The sequence below is a fragment of the Cibotium barometz genome, chromosome 33 (genome assembly GCF_041138505.1).
Source record: "Cibotium barometz isolate CiBa-2024 chromosome 33, ASM4113850v1, whole genome shotgun sequence".
NCBI lineage: Eukaryota > Viridiplantae > Streptophyta > Polypodiopsida > Cyatheales > Cibotiaceae > Cibotium > Cibotium barometz.
In genome coordinates this window covers 11,241,531-11,259,043 of record NC_141078.1, presented here as the reverse complement: position 1 = coordinate 11,259,043, position 17,513 = coordinate 11,241,531, and the positions used below count along the sequence as shown (strand labels likewise).

At 42.3% G+C, this 17,513-nt stretch overlaps 1 protein-coding gene across 1 annotated transcript; it reads right to left on the bottom strand.

Moving 5' to 3' along the window:
* Nucleotides 1–2,958: 2,958 nt before the first annotated feature.
* LOC147619296 (uncharacterized) lies at nt 2,959–6,140 on the bottom strand. Its single transcript, XM_086773423.1, has 3 exons — nt 6,009–6,140; nt 4,491–4,827; nt 2,959–2,981 (listed from the first exon to the last, which is right to left on the bottom strand). The coding sequence occupies exons 1-3, from the start codon at nt 6,105–6,107 to the stop codon at nt 2,959–2,961; spliced, it is 459 nt and encodes a 152-aa protein (XP_086629549.1). The 5' UTR covers nt 6,108–6,140.
* Between the last annotated feature and the right edge of the window lie 11,373 nt (nt 6,141–17,513).

The window sequence follows — 17,513 nt, the reverse complement described above, 5'->3', positions numbered from 1 at the left end:
AGGTGTATCCCTTGAAATCCTCCGTCGGGGGCTCTGCTCTCTCAAGTAAGGCAAATCACGTAGATCTCATCTATGCCATGGAGTGTCAAATGTATTTCATGTAGCCTAGCACCATGGACTACCAAAGGTATGTCATGAACACTCGTAACCCTACAAGGGAGAGGGTATTAGATCGAGGCCAGCCACTTTGCGGGGATGGAAGAGTTGATGTCAAGGCTAAGCCTATCCCTACCTCATATCAGAATCTCCAAGTGACAATGTGGGGAACCCATGCTCAAAACTCCCCATGATACATGTAGGTGAGGCCCCAACATGTGACCACCAGGTAAATGGACCACAGGGTTTTAGAACAAAGGCTACCTGTGACCACAAGCAAATGGAACAAGGGGTTGAAGACGCTCTCTCTCCAATGTAACTAGAGCAAAATGGTGAAGAGTAGGATGAGCTAATCCCAAGATTAAGAGACTAGCCTCAAATGTAGGGCTAAACCGGGTGCGTCTATTTAGCGAGCCAAGAGCAGTGAGCACAGAGCAGTGAGTAGAAATAAAGTCCTTGTGAAAGTGAGCAAGTAGGGGCATGGTATGATGTTAAGCGAGCATGTAATGTTAAAGAGAAGAGTGAAACCATAGTGCAACTCTATAATGAACAGAACAAAGAAGACTAAAAAAGTTTAAAAATGACTATTGCAAATAAAGCATTTTCAAATGAATGGTGCGGATATAAAAAATCACTACAAAACTCATACTACTTGGCTCGCTAAAAAGACGTTGAATTGGTCATTGAGCTACTAATAGAAACAAACTATTGTTTGCAACCACATGGAAACCACAGCGACTAGATAGCATAGAAATCAAGCCATTAAGATGCACACCAATTTTAATAGCCATACCACTGACACAACAATATAATACTCTTTAGAAACCATAACCATAGGATTTAAAAAATTTATAATCCAAATAAAAATTGTCCAACAATCAGCTACATGCTATTGTAAAAAACATTCAGAAGCATAACATCCATCAAAACATTACTTCCAATAGTCCCAAAAAAATGATTGTCTCAATTAAAAAAAAGACTATCTCTAATGGCATTCTGATGTAGACATGTGATCCTCATAACTGCAAGAGACACAAAGAAAAGAAAATAAGCTTTATCAATACAAAATTATTCTCTACTAACATATTTATCTTTTCAACATGCATACCTTTGCTGAGTATGGTTCTAACAGGTGATCATAGATCCGCTCATCCTTGTCTAACATTATGACATTGCGATCCATAAATGCTGCCACTAGCCCAAGAGTTCCAGTGCCAGCAAACAAATCCAAAATCGTGTCCCCAGGACGACTGAAGACGGAGACGATGTATTTGCTAAGCCGCTGACCTCTCTGACAACCGCCCCGCCATGGTCTACCCTTTCTCTTCACCAGATCCTCCGATGGCACTCTTGAAAATGCACACAAACCATTAACCATATGCCATAAAGATCACCGAAAATCATTTTAAATTCTATCTTGATTTGAATGCATACATACATGTCAAAGATAAGATCTTGCCCTACATCAAGATCATCACCTAGTGCCAAATCCCTTAGTTGATCCCCATGCATCACAAAGCTTGTAGCAGGAGATGTTGAGCGAACAAAAACAGCCAATATTAGACAAGTGACCTACAAGCAAAGACACATTGGTTGTTCATGCATTTTCACCTTAAATGGGACAAAGAAGATTTGCACAAATGACAGCCCCAAAGAGAACAACACCAATACCTGGGTAGTAATCATTTGCCCCATCTTCTTCCCAATAGGTGGAGTACACCTCACAACCTGTCTATGATAAATGCCAAACCCAACGCTCTGTGCAACCTGCTCAATGGTCACTCCTTCTTCCATAGTGTAAAGGCATGTAAAGAAGCCTCGATCCGAGAGACAAGAATCAACAACTTTAAAAGTAGAGTCATACATGCCATCCCCAATCTTATTCCAATATGGAACCTTGTTTGCAACACAACCTCCAATGATGATATTTGAGGGGAAGTCTGCAAATATCAACTCCACACAGTAATCGGACCCTCTACTCTTGACATTCCCTACTGTGCAAATAACATTCATGGCATCAAGCACTTGCTTTCCCAATGAGGATGCATCCTCCATGTTCACAAAAGTAGCTGCAAGGTCCTCAATACTGACATTGAAGGCATAAATGGTTCCTATAGACAGGTTTTTGACATTTAACACACATAGTCTCAAGTCAAAACAATCGGATCACGATAGAGATGAGGTAGGAAGCTCACATACCTGGAGCTTGCAATGTCTTGGTTATGATGTCAGTTGGTTGTATCCCGCCTGCACTACTATTGGATGTCTGTTGTTGACTCTGCTCCCTATTTGCTTCCATTGCTCGATTCACCTCCAATGCACGATTCACTATTTCCCTCCCTAAATTCACTGGCAATGACTTACGAAAAGAAGCCGATGCAATCGATGTTGCATGTGATGTGGATGTGGCCTCATTATGATCAATTTGCTGGCTACGAAGCTCCAATATAGACTTATGTTGGCGATACAGATCAAGCTCCTCCTCAGGCACATGGTTTCTTTCAAGGTCCAACCACCACGGGCAGAAACGAGACTCTATGCTTGACATGGCCTGTTCAATGACAAACATGGGTAAACACAACTCACCCTCAATATGAACATGTTTCTCAATCATGGATTCAAAATGACAAATTCAATCACTTACTCTTCCAAGCTTCAAATCGGCATACATATAAGATTGATTGTCAACACAAAGCCACACACTAGCGAGAGGGGGTAAAATATCCAATTGGTGCTCCTCAATTTCAGAAAGCAACCATCTGCAAGCCAAAGCACAAATGATAAAACAACACACAGAAAGAAGCATGCATGTTTTTTAACAAGGAATATCTGGGTTATGTTGGAGGAAAACCTATAAACGACTCACCGTGTAGCACTTTGTAGGCCTGGTTGATGGTCAATATCATGGCTAAATTTTATGCCTCCTTCGTGCACTTTGAAAGCCCTTTTGAAGTACTTTCTTCTGCATAGAACAACAAAAGAGGTGAATCGGCTCTCACCTGGCAACCTGACTCGATCGGCATTTTTAATATCATTTTGGATTCTCAAACCCAGCTCCGTGATCTGAAGCCAGTAGGAGTACATGTGCAGCCATTCCCTAACCTTTGTCTTATCATTTGGCATACCCTCAAGTGATCGCACTGCAGCCTGAGAGTTGTCCAATAGCTTGACAATGTGAGCCTTATCTGTGTCTCTGATGCAAGCAGAACCTATCATATTGAGCTTTTCCTCTGTGGCCACATGATTGCTTGACGCGTGCCATGGGAGGGAGAGCACTGCACACCAAAAGGCCTCACCATTGGAGGGATCAGCAATCCTTGCATATTTTGATGTTTTTCCTCTGTAGAGAACTTCTACCTTTCGAGTCACATTCTCCCTAGCAGACTCGGCAAGTGGTCCATTTGTTGATGCCTCATCAATTTTTTGCTCCATCTCATCCTTGAACAAGAGCCAAGTCATAATCTGGATTGGCAAATGAAGCCAACTAGGCCTTCCTCTGGCAGATGCACTCTGCATCTCTCTCTCAACCCATAGCTTGTCCTCATTGTCCAAATGTGCCATGAGAGTTGTTAGGTCGGACTCTCCCAATCTTCTTAGTTGAAATAGACGATCACCAAATGTGGTTGGCACAAATGCATAATCATGCGTCCTACAAAACAAAGAAGAAATATGTTAATATTCTTGAGTACAAACAACTTACTTGACATAGAAGGAGACTCTGATGACAAATTAACTTACTTGTTCAACCTGGACAATGAAAACAAAAGCTCACCCACATCCCTCCGCTCGAACACATAAAATTTACAGAGAACACAACAATGCATGGATAAATCCCCTTGAAACCCTGTAATAAAACACAAAATTAGGAAGGACAAAGAAGCATAAGAAACTATAACATCCCAATGAGAACTCACCTGTAGAAATGCAGTCCATCCAAGCATTGTGTCGATTATTACCATCAAGAATATGCACCATTTTTCGGCTCAAGTACGGACCCCACTCGGGGTCAAGTGCAAGAGTATCCTCAAATTGTTGATTCACAGTCCTCCAATGCTCATCCCAAGATTCCTCCCTCTCTTGTGTCAATGGTGTCTCCTCCCCTTCCAAGTCCATAATTGATACTGTGAAAGCTCCCATGCTCTCAATGTACCCACCTAGTTTTTTGAAGCTTCGAGTAAGAGATTTATCTGTTGAGGGAGAAACCTTTCGGATTGCCTCCGTCTGGATCATCCTACAGAGAGGAACACGTGGAGGTGGAGACCTAAATTTGACTCCTATCCTATCTAAAAAGGCTTGTGGAGTAGATGTCTCTAGAATCTTCCCAAAAATATCAACCTTATTTTTTTTCTGCTTGCTTCCTTCAGTTTGGGTTGTGACAACTGTTTCTTCTTGACCCTCTAGTGGATGTGTGTTCTCTTCCCCCTCTATCTCTCTCCCAGTATCCTCAGTATTCTCACCTTCATCCTCATTATCACCACCTTGAGTATTCTCACCCTCATTTTGATCACCTTTATTTTCCTCAATTGCCCCCACTACATTTTGTCCATCCTCCTCATTTCTTTCATCACTATGTAGATGCTGCCTATCCATATCCACCTCCAGGTTAGTGTCATCTATGATATGTACCGCATGCTCTGTAGTAGTAGGGTTTGAGGAGGCGGCTTGCTCCAAAGTGCTAGAAAAATCAGCTTGCCTCCTTGTGTGTCTCGATGAGCTCTCACCTGGGCCAACCTGCACACTCTTTTTCCGCTTAGCAAGAGGTAACTCATCCATTTTTGCACAACAAGAACCTTTCAAGCAAGATGCTCTAGTGAAATGACTCGAACTCATTTGAAAACCAGATAGCCATGCAAAAATACAAGAACAAATCTTCAAATAGTATTGTACTCGTATTGTATAATTAATTGATTATTTTAACAGCAAATTCAGTAATACGACACAAACTTAAAGAAAAGGTGGCACATTCACTAAAGAGATTAAATTCAGTACTGCAACACAATCATCAAACAAAGGTGGCACATTCACTATCCAACAAAACGGCCAACTCATTATAACGAACAGAATATCTTTGAGATTATCATATGGAGTGCTTTGGCCCAAATTCCAAGGCATTCAAAGCCGTATTGAATATTTTAAAAAAATCTCCATTGGAAAATATTTACGGAGCCCTTTTCAGGTGTTCAATTCAAGGCATTCAAATTTATTGGAAAATATATAAAGATTCGGTAGCCCAAATCTGAAGGCGTTCAATATTGAGTACTAAGAAACTTTAGAAGTGATATTTCGCAATCCAACACTTTTTTAAGGACAAACTTTTTTCTTTTTGTGCTATTGTTCTTTAGATGCACATGTTTGCTGGTCTCCTCTCTCGACTGTGTGAGCCGTTTCTCAACCAAGAAGACATCAAATGTGAGTTTTTTGAGCTTCTTGTATACACAAAGTCTGCATAATATAGACAGTAGTAAGAGAGACACTCTATGCAATGTGTTTGAGACAGCACCATATAGATAGCATGTTCTTACACTACTCTCTCCAAATTTCTGCCGCCGGGGGGATCCAAGGGGGGCCGGCGGCAGAAATTTTACGAACTCAAAATCGTGACGATTTTGTCACTGCTCGGCAGCAAAACATCCTATTATTTTGTGCGCTGAGCGCACAAATTAATTCAAGAAAAATAGCAAGAGGTAACGCCGCACATCTCATACTGTGTGTGGAGTGTGGCAGCAGCAAAACATCCTATTATTTTGTGCGCTGAGCGCACAAATTCATTCAAGAAAAATAGCAAGAAGTTACACCGCACATCTCATACTACTGTGTGTGGAGTGTGGCGGCAGCAAAACATCCTATTATTTTGTGCGCTGAGCGCACAAATTCATTCAGGCAAAATAGCACAAATTCATGGATGATGATACCTTTCTGTGTCTCTTTGTTGGGGAGAAAGATTGGAGTGGGGAGAGGGCCCTGCGCATGAGATCAGCGTTTCTTTGCTGGGGAGACGTATGATGCTTCATGATCGCTTCTCTGCGTGTGTGTTCGAGGGAAGATGCTTCTGTGTGGAGGACGACTAAAAGCGTTAAGTAATTGCTTCATAAGAAGTAGCCGACTACTAAAAACCCTAAGTTAGGCACTGGACAAATTTTTTTATCCTAACACTAATGAATTTCAACACTAAAATTTAAGGGTTTGGTCAATATTTTTCCGATTTATTTAAATCTATAGCACAGTTATGCTATGGCATCCAACTGGTAGAGTTTTTGAAATCTAATAGGAGATTATGAAAAAGCGCAAGAACTAACACAAAGCAAATATGTGTGTGTGTGTGTGTGTGTGCGTGTGTGTGTGTATACATACACACACGTGTACACACAAACATATATACATATATACATGTACTCTTCTTGATACCCTTCATTATGACTATTTTTGCAATAAATATTTTTATTTGCTTCTACCCATAGTCTTAAAATGAGCCTGGTAAAATTGTATTATGGCTAGTATATGCTATTGATTAGAGCAAGAACATCTAGTATTAAAATATTTTTGGCTAATATTCAATGTAAATTCCTTAATTGTTGTTGTGATTGCATTATGCAGGGAGGCTCGTGTTTTCCTCCATTCTACAATGGGTGCATGCATTCGAGTCCCCTTCTTGAATGGCAAATGTCTTGTGTCAATCAACATGATCCGGGGGAAGCTTGGAACTATTGGTGGGATAAATGTGGAGGCCTTACTTGAAATTGGAGGAGAGTATGAGCCCATTTGTCCTTTACACTTGTATGCAGGGATTGGAGACGAGGCATATTTTATCTTGGAGCATTCATTGTCCTCTGTATATATTGCCAAATCAGAGAATTATTTTGAGACCCCAGAACAAGGCCCCTCAACTATATTTCCTCCCGGTTCTCGAAAGAGTACTCCAATGTAAGTGGCATTAACTTTGTCTTTGACATTTTTTGTTTTGCATTGCGCATTGAATTAGAGAGCATTGTGCTTTACAGTGACTTGGACACTGAAGAGATAGAAGAAATCAATGTCCAAGCACATGGGTCATTGCAAGAGGAGATAGAGGTCTCTCCTGTGGAAAAGTGCTTTCAACATTTGGAAGAGGAAGATGTTCAGTTTGATACTGCGGTCTCTTGCTTTCAAATAATCCGCATGTTACCTCCTACTGATGTCTTGCACACTTTAATCCATGATTGTGATTACAAAGGCAAGGTAAAAGAGCTTCCCAAGGTGTACCCAGAGTTCAGTACATATGAGCTTGAAGGTGGGAAAGGTATGGAAGGGATGGAGCAAAAATACGAGGGCAACATTTGGACAAAGCCACAAACGCAAACTAGGGCCAATAAAACTTTTGTTCTTAGGAAGAGCTTCTGCGGGGGAACCTTCCAGTGCATGAATGAGCACTGCTCCTTTAGGACACGTATGAATCAACCAAACAAACTCCATTGGAATGGGCAGCTGATAAAATCTCCAAAATATGGGAATTTAGCAATTGGGAGCTTCGGGAACCTTGAGTGTTTTTTCTGCAAACATGTGCCAATGTGTCTTAAAGAATGTCCTGCCTGTGTCTATTATTTTATGCCAAAAGAATCAATGCATAGCAGACTATTTATTCATTATGGCAAACATACACACATGGTTTCCAAGGGAATGTGCCGAGCATCGATACGAAATATCAAGGCCTTTGTAGCACGTGCAGTGGGCATCGACCACAACGCTGGGCCCAGAAAGGTACAAATGATTGTGGCAAGGGAGGTGGTTTTAAGAGCATTCACTGATGATGACAAGGCACAGGGAGAATTCATGACAGAGAGGGAGCTACAGGAGATGTCGCAAGAGTTGCAAAGTTTGATAAATGTCAAAAAGTACGTAGGAAGTGCAATTTAGCAAAGAATAGTATGCAATTATCATCTTTAATACACTAAGTATGCTTTATGAATGCAGGGTGAAGCAGATGGTAATGCAAACACGAAAAACAACACGGCCTCTGGGTGAAGGATATGAAGCCATTCTTAATCTAAAAAGAACATGCCATTTTGAGTTCTTCCATGGTTCTCGATTTCCATTGCAAGCCACCACTACTACTGAGCGTTGCTTTATCTTTAAGATGTCTACTACTGGACCTGGTTCTGGGATTGACATTGTTCGGCGAATGGACAAGGATGGTAATGGGGATCTTAATCAAGCATGGGTCTGCTTTGATCATGTGCATCGAGTGGATACTGGATGGCATACAATGGGAGCACATGTTTATGACCACATGTAAGTTACAAGCGGTAGAGAGCATTGCTTAATTTGTGTCTTTAATATAACTCCGTTTCCATTTGTGGCATGCAGGATTGGTGAGCTATTGACAATAGCAACTTGTGAATTTAGAGAAGAGGATGAGGATGCTCAAGTCATGTTTTGGGAAAATATGAATTTGGTAATGGTGGAGCACACAGGGAAGGTAGCAAATTTTTTTGGGTTTATGGCGGATGAGGCTGGCGCTAACTGGAATGCAGTGAGACGTGTCTTCAACGATGGAAAGGAGATGATTGAAAGGGAAAGGTCATGTTTATGGCATTGGGAAGACAACCTTCGTGTCCACACGCAGAGGTACATCTATAGCCCACATCAAGAAAAGCACAGGGAGATGTGTGAGAAGTGGAGGACTGCCCCAAACAAAGAAAGTGCCCTTCAGCAATTTCGCAGGATACGAGCATGGTGGGCAACTGGCAAGGCAGCTGATAGAAACATCCCTAAGCTTCTTAGCTGGTTGAGTTGGTGGCACTATAGGGTTAGTCGATGGGGTCATTTCATTTTAAAGGTAATGTTTGTAAGAGATTATTCATTGTATTATTGTGTGCCTCCTACTTATGTGCACTGCATTGTTTTTAATCAATTTCTACCACTCTCTTGTAGGATGGAGAGCCTATTGTCAATGCTCTTGTCCCAAGGACAAATATGTCAGAGACCAAGCATGCAAGCTGGTTGGCAGGGGAGGGGTATAGGCAAAAGATTAGTCTTTATGATGCTTGTGTGACAGATCTAATCAATGCTTACTTCCAATGTGCCAGACAACTGGCTTTCTTGGAAGGAAAATACACAGGTTGTGGGCCTACATTGGAGCTTTTGGTTGAGAGAGCTCTTTCTCGACAGAAAGCAAGTCCATCCCCAATAGCTACCTCACGAGCAGTGGATGATGCAGTGGCGGGGACCCCTATGTTTTCAAATAGGGTAAAATTCAAGGGTGAGAATAAAACTATTCGAGCCAAAAGGCCACTACACGACTCGACAGAAGAAAACTTTGGCAACTCTAGCCATAGGCCTGAGTTTAACTATGTGACAAGAGAGAGGTTAGAGTCTGCAATAGAGGTCGATGAGCAATGCAAAGTTTTAGAGAGCCTTGAAAGTGATGTGCATGATACAAAGTGGGCCTTGCGGAGGATACCAACAGTGAATCGAGTTGAGTGCAACCACTGGGCATCAGGGAAAAAGTGTAGCTCAAGGTTGCGAGGGGGTGATGTCAGTCCTTGTTTTTGGAGTGATTGTCAACTATCCTCCTGGAAAAAGGAGAAGTATTGCTATTTTTGTAATACAGATGTTAGGCACACTTGGAAAATTACAAAGACAATATTACATCCACCAGAGGATGTCCCTTGTGTTTGGCCCATTGCTAAAGGTACCAAGTTACAAGTGAAAGAAGCCTGCAAGCTTATTAGAGCAGGATATGACATTGGTATTCCTCTTGAGTTTTTTCTAGAAAAGGAGCTTGCAAAAGGCACTAGCGAGACAAACAAGGAGGTGAAACAATTTCCATATCGACGAGGAATTTCAAAGGCTGCATTTGGTCAAATCACTGCAGCCTTAGATATGCATGCAGAAGTTGTAGGCAGCCATATACATATAGAAGGGGTAAAGGAAACATTTAGTATTAATCCATTGACCAATGGGAGCCAAGACACATCTCTGATAGAGGTCACTATTCAGAAGAATCCAATGTGTTCATGTGTGGAGTTCAGAGATAGAGTGGCCAAGAAAAGACCATATCTTGCATGCAAGCACATATACTTTGTGTTCTTAATGATTCTTGGACAGGATGTGAACAACAATATGCATATTCATCAAGTTTGTATTTCTGAGAGAATTGTAAAAGACATGCTAACTAAGTCTATTAGAAGTCATCCTCAACAGCTTTAGGAACCTGCAACCCACTTTAGTTGAAATATGTATGGGGGTCATGTCATACCAGCTGAACCGTAGTACTTGTTTTGGAAATGTTTTGGTTATTTTATAAATTTTCCTGTCTATTGTCTTTTGTTTCCTAATGGCTCTCCAACATTGTGAATACTATAGATTCAATATCTTTTTAGCGAGCCAAGCAATATGGGTTTAATAGTGATTTTTTGTATCTGCACCATTGGTTCGAAAAAAAAATTATTGCAATGGTCATTTTAGAACATTTCATGTCTTCTTTGTTTGATTGCTACAGAATTGCACTGTGGTTCCACTCTCTCTTTAACATTTCATGCTCGCTTAACATCATACCATGCCCCTACCTGCTCACTTTCACAAGAACATGAGCTCTACTCATTGCTTTGTGCTCGCTGCTCTTGGCTCGCTTTTTGACCACCCCCGGCTAAACCTATGAGCTTGTATCTCTATGAAGATCCATCTCATACTCTAGGGCGGCCAAGCGCCTCTCAAAATCAGGGGATAGTTATCTAAACATAAGACAATCTCCAAAGTGATCGAGCGAGACCCATGCTCAAAGCACCCCATGATACGTGCAAGCAAGCCCCCAGACCAGTGGGGCAAACGGATTAGGGGGTTCCAGATTAGAGGTTGCCTATGACCACTGGGAGCAAATGTACAAGAGGGTTCTAGATCAGAGGCTGTTGGAGATGCTCCTCGGATGCAACTAGAGCAGCTTGTTGAAGGGCCAACCTAAGATTATCCCAATCATGCAAGAGCTTGGTTGCAAATATGTCTTCAAATATAGGGCTAAAGCCATGAGCCTAGCTATCCGTGGAGATCTATCTCGTACTCTAGGGCCAAGGCCCTCCCAAAATTGGGGTGTAGGCAAATATCCTGGCCAAAAGGAAGTCCTTCCAGGGCTCGCCACCTGGAAGAAGGCCATAAACTATCAACTTTCCAAAAAGGGCACGTATTTAAATGGAGGGGTCAATGATGCCCATGCCCCCTTACATGTGATGGTGGGTGCGGCGGCTCACCACCTAGAAGAAGGCCACGAACTATCAACTTGCCCAAAAGGGCATGGCTCTGAATGGAGGGGCCAATGATGCCCAAGCCCCCTTACGTTTGATGGCGGGTGGCAGCGGGGCTAATTATCACTCTCCACCTTGGCCTATGTCCTACTTAGCATGCGGTGGTGGGCGCGGCAAGGTGACAAGGCAATGATCACTCTTCAAGCCCACCTTAGCTTGAGTCGGCCTCCCATGCTACTGCCAGCCTAAATAAAATTGTAGATTAACCAACTGAACCTAACCAATGCAAGCTTGGCCCACAAGGAGGTGATGTACCACACATGGTGGCGAGAAGAACCTAGTTCACCACCATGACCCGGCTAGCTAACGAACACCTAGCTAAACTCAAGTATAATAGCTTCTTTCTAATCCTCAAAAGAAGAGGGGCTAGCTACTACTCTAGGGAGATATTGACGCACCTATCATCCAAGTTAACGAACTAGAGTGGTGCCACTCAAGAGCCACTAAAAAGCCTCAACTAGACTCCAAGCCTAGGTGGGCAAAGAGCTAACCCAAAATCCACACAACTTGTGCCAGTTTATTTGCAGTCTAGATGCACATCGACGACTGCACTCTAGATGCACGTCGACGAAGATAGAATATCTCTATTGCCTTGGCAAATCTCTGGAGGTTCCCCTCATCTTTGATCAGGTATGCTAATGTATCATCCTTGGCAAATCTCTGGAGGAGGTTCCCCTCATCTTCGAATAGGTATGCTACTCTATCATCTACAAACTCAAAATCAAAGAGCTCCTCTTACATGCATATGGGAAGACACAACCCTTGGAGCCCTATCTCTTGAGTAGAGAGAAAACTACTCATGGCCATAGGCTACAAAGAAAAATAGACAAGGTGATAGTGGTGGTAGTGGGCAGCCCTATTGGACTAAGTGAGAGTGGAAACATGTCACCTCTGGCTCCCTGAATGAGAACTTGGATATGTGAAGCCAAGAAGAGCTCGGAAACACCTCGGGCCCACTCCTCAGGGAATCCCATCAGGTACATTATCCCCTCTCAAAAGCCTAAGTCCACTCTATTATATGCTTTCTCAAAATCAAGAATGAGAACAATGCTACCCGCCACTTGGCCAAAGCGGTTGCCTCCTAGAAACTGAAGAAGATGTTGTCCAGAATGCTTTGATCCTAGACGAAACTCATCTGCATGCCATAGATCAATTTAGGGAGGAAAGGTTGTACTTGTCGGCATGGCAGTTGATGGCCTTGGCTAGAATTCTATAGGCACACCACCCTCCTTGAGAATCAAATGGATCAATCCCTCTTGACAACCTCTTCGGCATGGCTCCCGAGTACCCTCCATGTGGATCCAATCTATCCGAGCCCTAGAGTATGCATATTATCAGCTCTGCTGCTATTACAATGTAGGTATTTGTAGGAGAGAGGTATCTATAGGAGGGGGGTATCTATAGGAGGGAGAAAGGGGTAATGCCACAATGCAAGTATCTGTGGGAGAGAGAAAGGGGTACTACCACTTAAACATGAAGAAAAACAAAAAGCAGCACCTCTTCAAGCTGTAGGATACCATCTCTCCTTCTAGGTCTTTGTGGCAAGAGCCAATCACCTCCATCGGTGCCAATGGTAGGAGTGAGTGATCACATCAATACACAAATCATGCACATAATATGAGAGCACGTGAATACGTAGATCATGGAAATAATACAAGAGCTCTATGGCCTATACATGAATAGCGATAGCAGGCAAGCACTAGGCACAAACTCCATGCTCTAATCCATCCTCGATGCTACACTCAAGGGGAAGGAGAAGATCATCATGCCACTCTCTTATGGAAGGCTTGGAGTGATGTAGAACCACACATATACAAATTAGAGCAATCTCCTTGAAAATACTAGCTCCTTTGAATGGGGAGGCATCAAAAGAAGCTAGATGCCCCCAGCACTCATCCCCAACACTCAAGGGAGCTACCAGGTGACTATGGAGGGAGAGCTTGCATCAGAAAGTAAGTGATGGGCATCTCTATTGGCTCTGTGAAGATGTGTCGAACCAAACTAGCCTACTCTACAACCTCCCCGAATCAAGCGCTCAGGCGGTGTGGGTGGTGGGAGTGCTCTGGTGAGGTGGAACGAGGGGAGAGGGCTTCGATGAGGTCGGATCAGAGGGAGATGCAAAGAGGAAAGCCAAAGCAAAGGGTGGGGGTGGAGGGTGTTAACCCAATTCTAGGCTTAACAAGAGCTACTGCCATTATCTTATATCAAGGAGTCACGGTAGATACACCAAAGGGTCATACATTCAAGATATGAAGCAATAGTGTCCAAAGCTACAACTTGGACGGGCGCCCGTAATGGTGTGACGGAGTATTTATGGCGATTCTTGCTTCAAGAGCGTCTGGTAGCAAGTTAGGATGATGTCCTATGTGATGTACTGCATGGATATATTATGAGAGTAGTCATTGTAATAGCATTAGGCCTCTTATGTGCGTAAAGTGCCCGGCTAGCCACAGTTTAAGTGAGTGTGAACACTTATGGCCATGTATATAAGCGAATATCTCTCATAATACAAGATACTCTCCCATTGTGCAATTGATTCTTGCTCTTGCTAATCCTCTTGCTAATCTATCTCCCTAATGCATGTAGTGAGTGTGTGTGAGTGAAGTGAGGTGAGAGGAGGGACGAGTACCCGTAGTGCAACGCGACGGTGTGACAACGCTCACAGGAGGCATAGTGGAATTGCTTCTCAAGGAGTTGTGGAGCTTGGAGACCTCAAGGGTTATAAGCTCGGCCATTGGAAAGATCCTCTCACGACAGTTGCGGTTCACCAAGTAATCTCTTTTTGGATGTGTTTCAAGGAGGGTTAGGGTGAGCCATAACAAGGGGATGATGGGGGGAGGATGAGGGCTGAGGAGGGGGCCGAGGGAGAGAAGGGTTTGCCTACAGAGGGAGGGGCTCCAAGGGCTATGAAGGGCACGCGGAAGGCTCTAAAGGGTCAAAGTGCATCGCAAATCTGGATGCTTGTAGTGAGATCGTGATGAGGCAACGATCAAAAAGGGGGAGGCGAACAGCGAACGGGTTCCTCAAGGGTACTAGGGAAGCCTATCACCATTGAGAGGTTGTGACAATAAATGCTCATAACGGTTCTCTGACAAAACTCTATCCTCTTGTGGCCTACTAGACTGTCTTTCCACGTCAGGCCGTGGTTCTCTAAGGCTTAGGGGGGACCAATATTCCCCCAATCCCCTCATGAGGATCTAAACTAGGAATGGGGAGATACCACTAGAGGCACCCTCGTAGATTGACAGTGAGAACAAGCTCTAGCAAGGTAGAAACTGAAGCATTGGTCTAGCAGACCAAAGTACTCAACCCTCTGCAAAATAGGAGCTCCTCAAAGGCAAGGAAGTCTTATGGCATGAGAAGTTGACTCTAGAGAGGCTATGCAAATATAAAGAGATGGAATCTAGGCCGTGTGAGCTAGGACTAAAGTGGTGGTGGGAGGGGAGTCCATCCCTCTCCTAATAACAACACCTATGCCGAGAGATGGAATCTAGGCCGTGTGAGCTAGGACTAAAGTGGTGGTGGGAGGGGATTCCATCCCTCTCCTAATAACAACACCTATGCCGAGAGGAGAGGAAGGTATTCCTTCCTAAGACTAGGAAAGCAAACTATCAGGAAAGCCTGAGATGCTAGCCATAGGGTCAGACACTTGGGTGGAAGAACGTGCTACCATCTGACAAAGTAAGCCTCAGTCGTACACAGTGCAATAAGGCTCAATTGCATGACTCTATCTGATACTACAAGCAAATCAAACTCAACGTAGTAGTATCCACATCCTAAGGGATGAATATCAATGACCTTTCAAGGCTCAACTATATGACTCTATCTGATGCTACAAGCAAATCAAACTCAACCTAGTAGTATCCTCATCCTAAGGGATGAATATCAATGATCTTTCAAGGCTCACCACCGATCGATAAGGCTTGCCTACATAAGAAGGTCCCTAAGATGTCTACCAACAATCTTGCATGGGCCAAGGTGGAGGCCTCCAAAGATATGACTGCTGAGCCAGAAGCTGAAGGTCCACTTTTGAGAAAGAAAGGCAAGGGATGGTGGCCTTGGTCAAGGATGACAAAGCAACTCTACCAGTCCCTCTAGAGGGTAGAAGACTAGACGTTGTCGAAACTTCCCTCACTACAAGAAACTTTACCTCAAATTTTGAAGTTATTACATATCAAAGTTTGCAGGTATTGGTACCTTTAAAATCAAGGTTTTTCTTGCAAATTAGTTGGACTCTTTACTTCTTTTTACTATTTTGGCACCTTTCTCTTTCCATTCAGATTTTTCTACTAATCAAGAGCAAGGAGGAACACAGAGAGAATCAAGAGGATGGCAGAGGGATCAAGAGCACAAGGAGGAATATAGAGAAAAGAGACATTTACAACCTACACATCGAGCTTGAACATGAATATGAACCTCTAAGTAAGAGAAATAAACCTAATACTTTGTGTACTGCTTCTAAAGAAATGTTGAGGATGCAAGGGAAGAAAAACATAGATTTATGGATTGATGGGAGGTTATATCCAAAAGACCCTTTTACAAACTCCACACCCCCATTTAGGAATACAACATCTCTGCTTAACTTTGTTGGAGATGGCTATAATGGGCTCCTAGGATATACACATCATTTGGAAGCAACAAGCAATGTTCTTAAATTAGAAAGAGATTTGTTTGAGAAGGAGAACATTCATTTGAAGAAAACCATGGAGCATTGTGTACAGAAGTTATTAAGCAGTAAGGAAACCATTTCAGGGCTTGAAAAACAAATGTCTGAATTAAGACATAAGCATACCTCATTAGGTCTCCATAAATGACAAAAAAAACTAAGGGATATTGAGCAAATGAAGCTAGGAGGTGGTGGCATCAAGAAGAGAATACATGCAATCAAGTAAGCTCCTTTCTATTGGTTTTTGTTTCTATTGTGATATTTTATGAATAGCAATTATTATTGCATATGTTCATGTATATCAATTTTTGCATTTCAATATGATATCAGATCATTATTGCACCCTAATAAAGAATCAACAAAAGAACCTTCTAGCACACATTTAAGTCTTCTTTTAGATTGCCACCAGTGTGCAGAAGCACTGATGAACGAGAAGAAATATAAGAAGGTCTCAGAAAAGCAAATAGATGACTTTTTCAAAGATAATCAACTCAATCCACAGGACATCCATGCAATACTTGATGAGGCTAGTATATCACACAGAGGGTACTTAGCCATTTATAAGACTTTGTAGGAAAAGATGAAGGATTCTAGTATGAAAGGATCATTATTGCCAAATCCTTCTTTGGTAAAAAAAATACGTAAACAAGTAAACGAAGAGGTACTGCAAGCACTAGGAACCCCATTTCAAATTGAAGACACCTATGCTGCACCAACAAGAGATGTAGTCTACAATAGATACAATAATATTTTCTACGACTTCAAGGCCTTACAATCATATGCTGTTCAGTTGTTTGAAGTTACTCCTGAAGAATGTGATGGTGTCCTCAAATTTGTGCTAAAGCTTGACGAGTGTCAAATTGTGAAGGAGAGAAAGTTAGAAAAGGTTACCATCACACTGATGAACAGGGCACTTGATACATCTATTCTAAAAGATGATTCTAGATGGTTTAGTGTTCAATCTGAAAACAATATTTTGTCGTTGGGATCATTTGAGGTAAAATTTATTAGAGTCAGATATGTTTGTGAAAAAAGAATTACATATAAAAAACACTAATGGTTCCTATGTTTCTTATGTATTGCAGGTAGAATCAGAGAATTTTGATGTTCTACATTGGGTCTTTCATAAGACATCGATACCCGAGATCATCAGCGAGCAGAGAAATGGTAAAATCTTGGATGTGGAAGGCATGGGACAATATAAGGTGGAGTGGCATATGGTGGGTGATCTTAAAACTCTGAAATGTATGCACAATGTGTCAAAGGGTGCCAATTCAAAAAGTCCCTGCTTATATTGCATGTGCAATACAAAGGTGTTTGATAAGAGGTATTGGAAGAAGACATCGGATAGGCACTTGAAAGACCCAAACTTCAAGCCAATTCTCGATATTCCATTGTCAAGTGTCCACATTTGTACAATGCATGCTCTTTGCAGAATCATTGAAAAACTCTTGTTTTTATACATATGTTTTGCATGG

Bases quoted from the DNA above. Each gene is read 5' to 3' on its own strand.
- LOC147619296 (XM_086773423.1), bottom strand. From the start codon at position 6,107: ATGAAGCATCATACGTCTCCCCAGCAAAGAAACGCTGATCTCATGCGC. The intron at 4,828-6,008 runs GTATCATCATCC...AAGAGTGTGCAG, and splicing joins CAACAAAGAGACACAGAAAG to GTTGGCCCAGGTGAGAGCTC. The intron at 2,982-4,490 runs GTCAAGAAGAAA...ACCATCAACCAG, and splicing joins GAACACACATCCACTAGAGG to GCCTACAAAGTGCTACACGG.